At 40.6% G+C, this 15,543-nt stretch overlaps 1 protein-coding gene across 4 annotated transcripts in view; it reads left to right on the top strand.

Moving 5' to 3' along the window:
- The window catches only part of LOC145984101 (EF-hand calcium-binding domain-containing protein 7-like), a 184,667-nt gene that overhangs the window by 107,231 nt on the left and 61,893 nt on the right, over positions 1-15,543 (top strand). For all 4 annotated transcript variants that reach the window (XM_083117517.1, XM_083117518.1, XM_083117519.1 and 1 more), the window contains exon 10: positions 4,250-4,445. In XM_083117517.1, the coding sequence (XP_082973643.1) occupies positions 4,250-4,445 (196 nt within the window). The remainder of the gene's footprint in view (positions 1-4,249; positions 4,446-15,543) is intronic.

The raw sequence follows: 15,543 nt of genomic DNA on the forward strand, positions 1-15,543 counted from the left end.
TTCATAGGTCAACCATGGTGGTTTTGTAGGTGTATGAGTTGGCCATCTGGAGAGTGGCTTCTGCCGAGAGTTCAAGACCACCATGGTGGACCCCTTGTCAGCTGGGAGGATTTTGATGTCATGATTGTGGCAGAGGTCTAGAAGAGCTTTTTCTTGGGAGGGGTTGAGGTTAGGTTTGTTGTGGAAGTCATCTAGAAATGAGCTATCAGAAGTGTTGGAGGTGACATCAGTGATGTACCTTTCCAGGAGGTGGTTGGTCGGCAGGAGGGAGGATCTTGGGAGGAGGGGGCAAGAGGTTTCTGGCAAAAGTGCGGATGTCAAATAGCAGGTGGAATTAGGGGGAGAAAGTGTGACCTTTGGATCAAACATCCATTTCTGCAGTGGTGAGTTCATGGCTGTATAAATTAAGTACAGTCTGGGTGTTTTGGGGTGGCTTAAGGTCATTGGTGACCGTGGATCTGTTGATGGTGGGTTTGTCCTTGGACTGGTTATTTTTCCAAGGTGCGATGATTTCGAGTGCAACTGTTTTTCTTTTTTGGGAGGGCACAGGTTCAGGGGGGGGGGGTCAGGTAATAGTGAACATGCTGATTTGGTGAAAGTGGAAGGGGGAGAGTACAGTCAGCCTGAAAATTTTGATGGAAGAGATTGGACAGTTTTTGAAGGTGTTTTTTTGGCAAGATCGCTGCCACATGGAGGTGGTATGACAGGTATACCAGCTGTCCACTAAACGTTAATAGGCTTATGAAAGGCCCATGTGTAGAGCATAGATGTATATAAACAAGAGATAACTTACTATGCAAAGATATTTAATTGTACTCAAAGGGTCCCAAGTTTTATTCTCCTGCAGCACATTTCAGTGGATGAGGCATGGGTCTTTCACTGTTTACTAATTTCTATGTAGATAAAATACACTTTGTACACTATCGACAACAAATCTTTTCCTGCTGGAGAGAGAACTACACAAGGGCAGTTATGGCACCAGAGAAAGTGAGTGGGGGCAAGAATATTTTGGGGGTACTTACATTGAATAAATCCCTAAGAACTGTACAAAATTGCATATTTAGGCTAAATGATCATTTATTTTTATCTTATTTATCTTGTTTGCTGGTGGTTTATAGGGGTAGACTGGTCAAAAGGGTACATCAGCCCTCTGACCTCTTCACTGAACACCATCACTGCATAAGAGTGTAGAAGAAAAGTCATGTCAACATTTTTACCACTTTTAGATTTTTTGCATCGTTTTTCTAAATTCATTCCATGTGAGAGAGCTTGATAGAAACACATTGTAAGAAAAAGGAATACACTTTGGGATTTCCCTGTCCTTGAAGTTCTGTAATTTCTTTAAATAATGATATACATTTATTAATATTATTTATTTTTGTATTTGGTTTTTGGGGTGAGGAATTGGTAGTTTACTCTTTAATGTACCTCACACACATATTATTTTCCTTTAAATTGTGTAATGAGGTATCAAACTATGTGGAATTACAGTCAACTCTCGATACAACGACTTTTCACAGTTCCCGGGAAAAGGGTCGTTAAACGGAGCTCAAACCGACACAAAGATTCCTAGGAGACGGTAACACCATTTATCGTGGTAGTTATACAACCTGTTATGCACAGGATGCATGTTGTGAGAAGGAAAATAGAACATGAAAACGTTTTCACAAATGTTATATTTTTTAATTGTGCACAGTTGTTGTTCTTCCACGAAATTCTTATCCAATTCTAATTCATGCACTGAGACCTATGGAAAGGAAAACAACAGAACCTTTCTAGGCACCAGAAAAAATAAAGCGGGGCTGTAAAATTCATTCTTGTTCAGCTGTGTAAAGTACATCGTAAAAAAAAGTCACGTTTTCTTTGCTTCAACCAACTTCGTATTCATTCCCCTCCCATTCCAGTGAGCAGTCCAAACTCTTCCTCGACTTACATTGTAATCCAGCCTGAAAAAGGAAACGGGCAACTTGCTATCTGTTTGCATCGAATGTGTATCCTGGGACACATTAAACAGTTTCACACTCGATAGTCATTCGGGTTTGGAATTGAATTTCACTGTAAACTGTATATATTTAGTTTTGATTAGCCCATCAGCATAAAATGAACTCAAAACAAGCTTTGTGAAACCTGCACATTTCCAGATATCAAAATGGGAGATCGTTATTTACACTCACGTTAATCGATGATTTAATGTTGGATTTAGGAGTAGTCTCAACGTCAAACACCCACTCCTCCAAAAGTTTCCCCCCCCCCCCCCCCGGTGTCAGCATCCATTCCTACATTGAGAACTTTTTTTTCACGTGAATGGTTCTGAAGAAAATCGGCGATTATATTGGGTGCATTTCCTTCCAACACTGCTCTGAGTGTTCAGTAAGTTTATTCTTGTGTCAGATGCAAAATAAAATTTACAGTTTTGCTTATCAGAAGGTGCAGAACATGAAGTTGTTTTAACTGTTGTTTTTCTTTCTGGATATCGAATTTCATTATCTTCAAATCAAAACAGCTTTGCAAGATTCAAAACAATGACTTTTTCCTTCATGCTGGATGAGTCATTGCTGTTATCGGCAAGCAACAGCTTTGCAGATGCTAGAGGAAACACTGGTGCCAGCTGCAGCATAAAAACAAGGAGACCAGCTGGAAGTTTGAGTAACAGGTGGACGAAGAGAAAATCCTCGGTATTTTAAAGATAACGCAACTTTCGAAGATGGAATTTTTATCAGCAGCATGAAGAAGAAAGAAATGACCCTTGCTTTACGTTTTACCATGCAACAGACAATAATACAACAGCATTAAAAAAAAGAATCGGACCTGAATTCTGCAATTATCACATTGCCGTGGACACCAGTGGTGGAGAATGAGCTGGAAAGGGGGTCACTTTTTTTTTACTTGTCCTATGGTTTTTCTTCATTTTCAAGAATGTATCCAGAACTGGTTGCCCCATTTTAGAAGTCAAAGAAAAGAAAGAGGGGTCCACTTCCACCGTCGCCTGTAATCAGCCAGTGTGCACACACCACACAAAAGCAAGAAAATCGTGGATGAAACAATCGGCATCACCCCCCCCCCCTTACATGTTTGCTGACAGGAAAAGAGGGAGAAGTCACTCAGTCAACAGAACACTTTTTTGACGAATATTATGACATCGGCAAAGTTAGGAAAACGTATGAAGTGGGAAACTGGATTGTAATAAACTTTTGCAGAAACCTGGATGACAACTCATTAAGCAGATTGAAAATCTTTCGTTTGCCTATGTGACTTTGATTATCTCTAACACTTTCGCTCTTATTTCAAATGCCACAGGGAACATAGAACACATTTTGAATGAAAGCAGTTACCAGAAGTTGTATTTTGGAACATTCCTGTGATCTTATCTCTCATTTCTCAAGTTGGTGTATTTGGATTGATTTGTTGTTTTAAGTCCACTTTATGCACAGTAAGGCTAATCGGGACTGGACCTACAGTTTAAAGTGGGATCCGAACCACTTGTGCCTCCACTGGGTATCAAACCCAGGACCCCTTGATTACAAGGCGACGACGCTACCACTGCGCCATCGGGGAGGCCCAAGTTGGTGTATTTATCGATGTAAAAAAAAAAGAAGTGCCATACACATTGATACCTCCTCTTCTCCCCATAAGTTATCAGCAGCTCTTAGGACAAGGAAACAAGTCAAGGTCAATTTAAAATAACATCCAAGCACATTTGATCTTCTCCTCTTGCGTATCCAAGAGCAAGCAAAATCACAATGGCAAAACAAGCCTGGTGCATTGGGTAGTGGCCATCTGGTGCAGGGTAACATTGGCATGCTTGGGGGAGGGTAGGGCAGAGGTCAAGTGCTATTGGATATCACTCAGGCGTGGTGTGGTGTTGTCTATTTTTAGATCAGACCCACTTGCAAGTGGCAGAGCACTCATGAAGGGAATGAGTGTGAATACTGTTGTAATTTTTGTCGTGATATTTAGTACTGTGGCCTTTCTGCCTTCTCCATGTGTTATATATGTGTGTGTATAAGATTTTTAGGTGTTTGTGTGTGAGAATCGTTATTCCTTAGTCTAAAAATATGCATAAGAATTTGAGTACTGCATGTATTATTTCCCACTGCAGAAATCTTTCACACCTTTACATATCCACAAGAAGAGTACTTCTGCATGTAAAATTATACTATACATATTGTATAAATCATTGCCCTTCCTGTAGACATGGCACTTGTATGTTTTTGTTACATGAAACATTTCTTTTTCTTTTTCTTTTCAGGGTGACTGTATATAGTAAAGTATGTCCAGTTAGACTACATTTGAGTGGAGTAAAAACTGGAGGACCAATTCTTGAAAATGCTTTGGTTCGCATCGTGATGGAGAAGGGTGATTCCACAAATATAAAAAATTTGGTGGATTTGATACTCTACAAGTATCAGACCCCATATTTAGTAATATTTGCTGTACAAAATAAGGTATGTTCTACTTCATATGCTATTAGTCATTATTCATACAAATTTGGTCTAATGTGGGGAGAAATAGAACAGGCAGATGGATGTTTGCTCTTCATGTGCTGCATTGTAAAGAGCATACAGCTAGTTGATCTTGTGACAACAAATCCATCCACTTTAATTATTGTGATAACTTGAAAGAACACGTTATTTATGGGGAAATTGTTGGTGGAAAATGTGTTTGCCCTCTGTAAGACTGCTGTTGATTTACGTGGACATAGATAACAATCCCCCTAAAAATATGCAAGTTTGACAAATCTTGTTTTGAGTTCACTTTATGTTGTTGGGCTAATCGGAACTGGATGCATATGGAGTTTAAAGTGGGATCTGACCCATTCTACATGTCTACACTGTGAACTTAATCCAGACACTTTGATTACAGTATATAAAGACGATCGTCGCTTGACGTCCAACTATAAGTGATCCCTCTTTTACCTGAGACTTCTAAAACTAGCAAGCAGTTACCAGTTTACAGAGCAAATTTAGCTCCCACACAATCAGATTGAACCTAATAGGCAGCAATTAGAAGCAGTCATCCCTACCCACAAAAGTGGGTCATGTTAATCTGCTACTAATTTTCACAGCATGTCTTGCTTTTTTCCTTAGGAATTCATAATCATACTTCTTTCATGTTGTTAAATTATTTTTGACACACTATACCCCTCCAAAAGTCGATTGTGTAGTCATTTCTTACTTACACTGACTTTATGTTTTTTCGCTTTTTAAGTTTCCCAAATTTTGGTTGTTTTTTTATTTACAGGCCCCCCTAAAAAAGTAAAATCAGGGTTTCACTGTTAAATCACAAGTATGTTTCCAAATATCGATATTTTAGAGAAAGGAAGTACATGTTTGTCTTCAGCATGCCTGATTTATCAAGGAAATATAAAAAAGATACTAAAAAATTCTTAGATAAGGCATAACCTACACCACATGCCATCATTTCACTAAGTAATGAAGTCCAGTTTTGGCATGTACTTACAGTTTTCCTCTAGCTTTCACCACATCATGTGGCTTCACCAGAAGATTAGACAAAAATAGTCATAGTTTAAAACATGTGAAGGTAGAGGCCAACACACTAGTCTCTGCCGTGGTGCATAGTTTAAAACATGTGAAGGTAGAGGCCAACACACTAGTCTCTGCCGTGGTGCAGATCCCAATTTTTGTTTCGTCTCCCTCTCCCTTAGCATCATGTGTTCTACCCTGCTTGCCCACCTTCACCATTGTTGCCAATTGTCATTCCATTTCTGGACACACTCGTGCAAACATAGTTGAAAACAATTGAATAGCACTCCAGCTCAAGGTTCACACCGTTGAACAGGGATGTTAATGTGTCAATATAGCATGATGTAATAATGGTTGCTTCTTTCATGCAGTGCTTGTGCATTGGCTAGCTAGTAACTAGTGTTGCCAACTGTAATATTGAAGCACTATTTCTATCACGGAAGGAGAAAGGCAAAGTGACTGTGAGTTTTGTTCGATTGGAAGCACAATATTATTATTTTAAGTATTTGACCGGTTTGACGTTGTGTGTGTGTGTGGGATGAGGAGGGGGGGTTAGTGATTGTTAAATTCGATAATGCCTCCAGTAGTATTGTTCATATTTCATCATTTAGGAATTGTTCAAAAGAAAGAAATTATGTTGTTCCATGAGCATTTAAACTATCGGCTCCAGCACGTGTTCTTGTAGGAATTGTATGAAGGAAGCTGTTATTTTTGCTGCTTAATGTGATGCATATTGTTTTCTTTGTTAAAATTGGCATGCTTTGATGGGTGACAAGTTCATAACAAAAGAAAAAGCCACGTGGCTTATTGTCTCATGGCAATATATGAGCTTGTTATTCTTGTGGAAGCTGGCATCGTTTGTAAATGGACAACAAAGGCAGTCAACTGTTGCCCATCACAGAGAGGCAATAATATTGCTTAAGGAGTGTTTGTGGTCCAATTTTCGTGGTTTAACACGTTTGCAAGTTATTAGTTCTCAAACCAGTGGTAGTGTCAGTTGTGTATCACATGTCGTTGCAGTTCCAGTACCAGTGTGAATGGCCTTATTGGGAGTGAACAGTTAAAATGCCACCAGGTCCAGTAATGCAATGGAAAAATAATGCATTGTTTACTTTATTTGAAATCACACAAATAATGAATTACTATGAAGAAGTCTTCTTTGTATCATTTTGGGTAATTTTGCACATGTTAGTCCATATTTTAGTCCATATTTAGTGAAGTTCTAGTCCATATATATGTACATATAAAGCCACTTGTTATACGGCATATGCTTTTAGAAGGAACATTAGTTCAGTCAATATGCAGCCAGTGCTGTTGCCAAACCAACTGCTAGCGGAAGGGAAATGCAGAGAATTCGTTGTGTCCAATATTCAACTTTTTATATACAGGGTGGTGCAAAATTCCGTTTACAACGCGGAGGAGGTGAATCGCCAAGTAAAAACAAGGAAAAAATGTCATGTGAAAAAATGTCGAAATCGGTACCGTTTGCGAGTGACAGGCGTGCGAAAATCGCCTCACACCATGTTTATAGCACGATAACTCAAGAAGGAAGAAAGATATCAATGTCGGAATAAAATAATACAAACAAAATCGTACCTGACGAATACAATGGTGCAGCAATTGAGGCCCAGTGTAAATTGCGCAAGGGGACTCTCAAAGAAAGTGGGGAATCCCCTGATGGAAAATATAGGAAATTTACTACTATTTTCTACATAATATTGAGATCGGAATGTAAGCAGTAAAAAATGACGACGTATGTCCACATGTCCCACTACTGCTGGGACACAGTCCCACACTCAGGAAATAGGAAATTCACCCGAAAATGACGCTATGCCGTCAGATTAGGCTGAGATTGATTTCAACTAATTGATACAGAAAGCCCCACTAGAGGCGCTGGGAGTATAGGTCACCTGTTACGTATTAGTGTTGGTGGATACTACGTAGAGAGTGTAGTCGACCGTTGTTCTTCCTGTCTGTTCTGCGTGTCGCAGCGTGGAGTTTAGTCTGGCGTGTGTGTGTGGTTGAATTGCGCCAAGGAATATTGTACGTAGAGTACGTATTCCCGTGTTCTTTCTCGGTTTGCAACAATTGCGTGGACACCTGTGTGACATTACGTGGGTGCTAATCACGGTAGTTGTGATCCGTCACTCGGAGGGAAAGTGCCCCTGTTGCTGGGCAGTTCGAACAGGACAATGGCGGAGTACTGTACCCACGAGCTTGCTGATATGCATCTCGTTTGTGGAGAGGCAAACCGAAACAGCCGTGAAGCACGGCGTTCGTATCACGAACGTTTTCCCAATAGGCGGTTACCAGCACATGCACTCTTTCAAAGACTTGATGCTCGACTGCGTGAAACTGGATCTCTACTACCCCGTAGGTGGGATTGTGGAAGACCCCGCACTGTGCGCACTGTGCAATTTGAAGAAGACGTGTTGGACGCGATACGAGACCGTCCTGACACCATCACATGTGTCATTGCTCGTACGCAACAAACCACCATAGCAATGTTTTCCGCGTTATTCAGGAGGAAGGATTGCACCCATACTAATTGCATAAGGTGCACCACATACTGCCCACGGACTTTCCCCTATGCATGGATTTCTGCCAATGGTACGTGCAACAAACTCTTGCCATTCCAGATTTTCCAACAAGAGTTTTGAGGACCGATGACGCAATGTTCACCAGGGACGGCATGTTCAATAGCCACAACAGCCACGTCTGGGATATGGACAATCCGCATGCAATCATTGTGCGCCATCATCAACATAGGTTCGCAGTGAATGTGTGGTGTGGCGTAGTAGGTGACCACTAGATAGGCCCGTACATTTTGCCCTTTACTTTATGTGGTGGGAATTATCGGGTGTTTCTACGTGACGTATTACCTGAACTTTCTCGAAAACGTGCCACTGGCAGGTAGACAACGTATCATGACGGCACCCCCTCACAATTCGACCGGGGAGCCAGGGCCTTACTTAACGATATTTTCGGCGATCGTTGGATTGGCAGGGGTGGACCTTTACCGTGGCCACCTCGTTCCCCCGACCTCACACTACTGGATTTCTTTGTGTGGGGAGAAATGAAAAGGCTCGTGTATGAAACCTCTGTGGAAAGTGCTGAGGATCTCGTTGCTCGTGTTAGTGCCGCTGCTGGGACAATTGTTGACATGCCAGAGGTATTTGCGCGTACCAGACAATCAGTGCTTCGCCGATGCCATCTTTGTCTTGAAGTCAATGGCGGACATTTTCAACAAAGTCTCTGAGTATACCGGTGTTTGTGAGCCCCTATCAGCACCGCATAGTGTCCTTTAGTGAAAGGTGCGAGTGAAGATGCTGGAGATCGCTGTACTTCATACCATCGATCTGCATGTGCGGAGGTTGTGCGCTTCTCAGTGGAATCCCTTCAAGATGTGCTGTGCCTCGAAATGTTACATGCCATTGTGTGCGTTTTCTCGCCATTCTCCGTCTTCATTCCTTCGAGGATTACCCACTTTCTTTGGGGAGCTCTCTTGTAGTATGTACAGTCTGACGACATGTGGCCATTGTTTAACTTTTGTTTTTTGTACTGCAAAGTAGTGTGTCAACATTAAGGGATTGAAAGGGCCTCCCCGATGGTGCACTGGTAGTGTCGTCGCCCTGCAATCAAGGGGTCCCGGGTTCGATACCCGGTGGAGGCTCATAGTGTTTCGGATCCCACTTTAAACTGTAGGTCTAGTCCCGATTAGCCTTACTGTGCATAAACTTAAAATACCAAATCAACCAACCATTAAGGGATTGAAAACATTTTTTTATGATTTTACCGTATTTCTTTCCATTTGGGATGGTGTCCCAGCAGTAGTGGGACATGCGACAAATTGTTTTCTTTTCTTCTTCGTACCGCAATGTTAACCGTGTACAACAGGAGATTTGCAGTTATTTTCCTATTTCCCGAGTGTGGGACGGAGTCCCAGCAGTAGTGGGACATGTGGACATACGTCGCCATTTTTTACTGCCTACATTCCGATCTCAACATTATGTAGAAGATAGTAGTAAATTTCTTGTATTTTCCATCAGGGGATTCCCCACTTTCTTTGAGAGTCCCCTTGCGCAATTTACACTGGCGCTCAATTTCTGCACCATTGTATTCGTCAGGCACGACTTTCTTTGTATTCTTTTAATCCGACATTGATATCTTTCTTCCTTCTTGAGTTATTGTGCTTTACACATGGTGTGAGGCGATTTTCGCACGCCTGTCACTCGAAAACGGTGCCGATTTCGACATTTTTTCACATGACATTTTTTCCTTGTTTTTACTTGTCGAATCACCTCCCAAGCGTTGTAAACGGAATTTTGCACCACCCTGTATATCAATGCGTGCATGTGATATTTGAGTACAATGAAATATATAGTGAATAATTCTACACAGGATTATATCATACCACTGCAGCATATAAGAGAAACTCATATGAAAGAAGTTTGAAGGTATTTATTGTAGAGGAACTGCAAGGTCATCATCATCGTTCGTGTTTCTGTTTTCTGGCATGTTTCCCAGGAGATTTGAACAGGGGTTCAACGAATTCTGTGGTAGATATTTTACCCTATTTTATAATACGCAACACGGTGTGCACACACACACCAAACGCTTTAGCCATACGTTCTCGACTCTGAGAAAACACTGTTTCAGCACATACTTCTTGCGAACGCCAATTCCTTGAAGTAAGAATAGGCTTTAAAACTAAGATTTCTGTCTTGTGAACGTAATACGAGTATTTTACCCTTGGTTCCAGTAAGTGGCGTACACAAGGGGAGGGGGGTTACGGGGGTTAAACCCCCCTTGAGCTTCTGAAATATTATGAAAAATGCTGCGCAAAAAAATGGCCAATGCATCACAGTCAAAGATCTGCGACAATACTATTACTACTACTACTACTACAAATAATAATAATAATTTGAATTATTATTTCTATGCAGCACAGAGAAAATCACAGCATTCCAAACACACGCGTCATTCGGAGTAAATGCCTTGAAAATAAACACGAATTCTTGAAAATAAAATATGAGGGTAACTATGATTTAAAAGAGAAAAACGTTGTCTTGTATCTCAGCTGCAACAACGTTCAATGTCCAATGAACATGTATTTTTTTTTGTGCAAACAATGAGCATTAACTAAATAAAGTTCTTGGTTCGTTGTAAGCGGCTAATATATAGACAAAGGCTAGGCAGACAAGAATAGTCACCAGTTCGCCTTCTCATTGTTTATCGTGGCACAGCACAATAAACTTAACTATTTAAAAATGCTTTGTTGGTAAGAACAGCGAGACAACCCATATGTGAATTATGGGGGACAAAACCAATTCTGGGAATCGAACCCTGATCTCCCGCGTGGTTGTTAGATGCCCTACGGGCCAGACCACCGCAGCTCCTTGGATGAATTCCATACTTTGATTATTTCAATTTATTTTAATATATTTTTTGTTTTTATGTATTTATGTCTAGGAGTTAATTCGTGTGGTTGTTACGCACACATTGAAGCTGTAGTTCAAACACAAAATACATAAATACCTTAAGAAAAATATTGTCCATCGCGAGCCACCACTTTCGCCCATCTGTCAGGCAAGTTACGGATTCCGTGGCGAAAGAAGTCCTCATCCTTTGAAGCGATCCAGTCAGAGACCCATTTTTTGATATCTTCTGAAGAAGTGAACCACTGTCCAATCAAATCGTTATTCATGCAATCGAACAAGTAGTAGTCCGAAGGAGCAACGTCTGGTGAATACGGCGGGTGGGGTAAAACTTCCCATCCGACATTTTCTAAATAGGTTTTGACCGGTTTTGCGACATGTGGGTGAGCGTTATCATGTTGAAAAATAAGTTTATCATGTCTGTTCTCCCATTCTGGTCGTTTCCTGGCCAAAGCTTGCTTCAAACGCATTAATTGTCGTCGATAACGTTCTCCATTAATAGTTTCACCCGGTTGCAGCAGCTCATAGTACACCACACCTTTCATATCCCACCATATGCACAGCATAACCTTTGCACAGTGAATATCTCGTTTCGGTTGTGATGGACCTGGTTCACCTGGCTTCATCCAGGCCTTTTTTCGTTTCGGGTTCTCGTAATGGATCCACTTCTCATCGCCAGTAACAATGCGATGCAAAAACCCCTTTCTTTTCTGTCTTTGAAGCAGCAATTCGCAAATGGTTTTTCGTCTTTCAACGTCTCTGTCTTTCAATTCATGTGGAACCCAATGTGACATCTTTTGAATCATTCCCATGGCTTTGAGGCATTTAAAAACTGTTGTTTGATCAACGCCTAATGCTTCTGCAAGTTCTTCCTGCGTTTGACACGAATCCTGATCGAGCAATGCTCTCAATTCTTCGTCTTCAAATTTTTTTGGCTGTCCAGGTCGCTCTTGGTCTTCCAGGCCGAAATCACCACTTCTAAACCGCGCAAACCACTTCTGATACGTTCGCTCAGCTAGCGCATGGTCACCATACACTTCTACCAAAATACGATGACTTTCTTTAGCACTTTTCTGCATGTTAAAGTAATGAAGCAGAACACCTCGCAAAAACACTTTATCTGGCACGAACTGCGCCATGTTCAGTTGACTACAAAATGCTGTTGTTGACGCGTCAATCAACTGCCCTATACTATGAACGATGCGCGCTGACAGGAGTTTTCAACGCATGTGTGGATACACGGAACTGTGGGACGATATGCTCGTTACGCCATCTCTTGTCCAGGCGCACGAATTAATTCCTAGACCAAATATTTTCTTCGCACTTAAATTGTCTCACCTCGTTGACAACACAATCATTTCGTAACAAAGAAAATGAATGCTCTCTAGAATTTGTTAAAAATCGAATGACTAGAAAGTAATTTTTTTCTATTAAATAAAAAATAAATACTATATTTATGTAGACCTCTACTACTTAATATTAATAGTGGTATTAGTAATACTACTAGTAGTAATTCAAGTAATTAATTATGAGCATTATTAATTAATTAGGGTTATTATTATTTAATTAAAGTATATTAAAACAATGGTAATGTGAATTTTGAGAAAGTTTTAAAAACACCCATCCCTGTTGAAATCCTGCGTACGCTACTGGTGCCTGTACTACTGGTTTTTACTAGGTTTCGAGAACGACATTATTAATTCAATTTGATTTGATTTGCTTTATTTTGCTTTGCTTTTCTGACACTTTTGGCTAATTGATAAGATGGGAATGAATGATGATATAATGAAATTGATGAAGGGACATTCATAAACATCCATGTCTAGGCCAGGATTCGAACCCGGGACACAATATGCTAACTACTCCACCATGGCGCCGGTGCGACATTATTAAATAACACTCATGCAACACACACACTATTGCACAGTATCGAACATAAGGGCTGTATTTCATAACGCCTTACAACGCCAGGAGTCCCGGGTTCGAATCCCTGCCCGGACATAGGTGTTTGTAAGTGTCCCTTCATCAATTTCATCATATCATCACCCATCCTCATCTTTGCATTTATCCAAAAGTGGCAGAAACGAAGTAAAATAAATCAATCAATAAGGGCTGTATTGAATCCTCTCACAACTGTTCTTTGTGGCGTATGAATAAAATTATCTTACACCGCCCTTGTTACGAAAACGCTGAACTCAAACTGACTAAACTGACGTAATGTTCGTGAACGCCCTCGACAATGAAGGGTCATTGTGCATATTCAGCCGAATTTAACACCCATAGCTTTACCAAGACACAAGAACTCAGCGGGGTCAACACGGTGTAAACGAAAAAAAAAACTGAACACGAAAGGAAAAGGAAAGGGTCATTGTGTGTGTGTAGGGACATGTTGTTTCCCGTGTTTCTTCGAGAAATGATAACTCCGGCTGTAGGCGATGGATATTCATGGGACTTGGACAGTCAGGTTCAAAATGTCGTGTCCCATCTTATGATCAATCTTAAAGTGGTGAGTTTTATGAAAACCTTTTGCGTGCAAATAAAATACAGAACACGACTTTTAACTTGCATGCCACAGTTTCCTAACTGTACAGCGTTGCACTCCTGCCATTGGCTGGTCGCCACACACACCCTCTGCGTGGCTCCACCCGATATCGCTTCTAAAACTGTGCGTCATATAGTCCATATTAATCCCAGCCCTGGTTATAATGCATGGCATTTAAAACTCTAACGTTAGATAGAGCTGATTTCTCTAATTTCATTGTTCTAAGTAACAGCTGTGCCTTGGCGTACTGCAGCGATTTTTCTATCGAACAGATTAGCAACACTTGTGCAGTGCCACGCGTTCCAGAGACTTGTGGGTCAGACTCTAAGTTAGGTTAAAAAAGGTTAAAATGGTAAAAGACCATGCTGTGCCCTGTCACTCCTTCCTACTCCATCTCTGGCTGGCAACTGACTGTCTTATTCAATATGGCTGCCTGACTGACAGGAGTAAAGATGGCTCCAATTCCTGTTGGATATTTTTTTATTGTGGTATGACTGTCGTTTGTTTTTCAGGATTCCACACAGAAACACTGCACTTTTTGTTGGTAATTTTTTCCAAAAATAATTGCCATCCTTTGTCTAATGGCCCTTCTTGGAGAGCCTAGCCCCATTCCAGTTTGTAATCCAATACTTTTGGTGATTTGCAAGATAAGGATACCTTACATGATACACATGTTTAATTTTCACACAAGAATGATACGTTACACAAAACACTATGTGCCATCAGGTAGGCACATCATCTGTTGGGAACCTGTGTACCCATGTAAGCTGTGCATCCTCATTTTCTGCCACATTTGTAGTAAAGGAGAATGCACAGTGCACTCAAGTAAATACAGTATGTGTGCACAGTGTCTTTAAACCTCAGAATGATATAGTTCATACAAAGCTATTTTGTGAGAGCCCCCCCCAATTATATTGTAGGACTGTAGTCTCCCTGTAATCAAGGGGTACCAGGCTCCAGACCCTGTGGAGACAACATGGTTCAAATTCCGCTTGAAATTCTATGCCCAGTGCCGATTAGACTATCTGTGCATAAAGTGGACTTAAAACTCAATCTTTTGAGCTTATATATTATGGGAGTAATTTATACTCTATTTTTTTCCCAATTAAAAAAAATAAACTTTCTATCTTGAAAAGTTTGGTAAAACTCAAAGTTGTTTAATTTGAAGTTGATGTTTTTTGGTCACTTGAACTTTGAATAATTAATGAGGTTTTCGCGTAATCACTTGAAATATGTAGGAAATCACCATGAAAGACCCACCTTTTATATTATGTGGCCTGAGCCACAATATTATCCTAAAGAAATCAATTTTTTTTAAAAAAGTCCTAACGAAATTTTTTAAAAATGAAATTGGGAAATTTTGGCCTGTTCTGATAGACAGATCCAGATTAAGACGAAATTGGGCCTGATGCTGCAGCGCAAATTGGGCCTGATGCACTTACATACTGTGATTAATATATATAGTTTATTTTTATTTTAATGTTTTTCTTGTTTTTTATGTTTTTTTATTAATATTATTGTGATTATGATAATGTACCATGAAATGATTATGAGAGGTGCGCTAGCGCTGCTTACTTATATTGTTGTTTTTCGAGCCTTAGCAAACTCAAATTCTTCGATCGTGTCAGTGAAGTCAAGGCTGCACAGCAGCTCATGCTCAATGCTCATAAGCGCCAGCATGCTTAGCCTTTCCTGCCCCATTGAAGACTGCAGCTCTCCTTTGACTATTCCCAACTTTGAGAAGCTCCGTTCGCCGGAGGCATTGGACACCATCATGCACAGATAGATGTGCAACGCAATCTCGATGTTTGGAAATGTCTGAGAAAGATTCAACGATGACAGAACCCTGCACATGGTAAGCTCTGCTGATTCGTTCACAGTCACCAGTTCTGAGTGCGCATAAATGTAGCAAACTGTACCAGCTCAGCCGCCAGTATGTCTTCCAAGTCATCTGGATACGAGGAAACAAGATTCTTTGCTTTGTCCTCGATCTGCTCAATTCTCAATGATGTTAGCTATGAGAGAAATCCGAATGTTTTACAAATATCGTCATATGCCTTCATCCGCTTTTCCAGTTCAG

Source organism: Lepisma saccharinum, chromosome 2, assembly GCF_977018435.1.
Source record: "Lepisma saccharinum chromosome 2, izLepSacc3.1, whole genome shotgun sequence".
NCBI lineage: Eukaryota > Metazoa > Arthropoda > Insecta > Zygentoma > Lepismatidae > Lepisma > Lepisma saccharinum.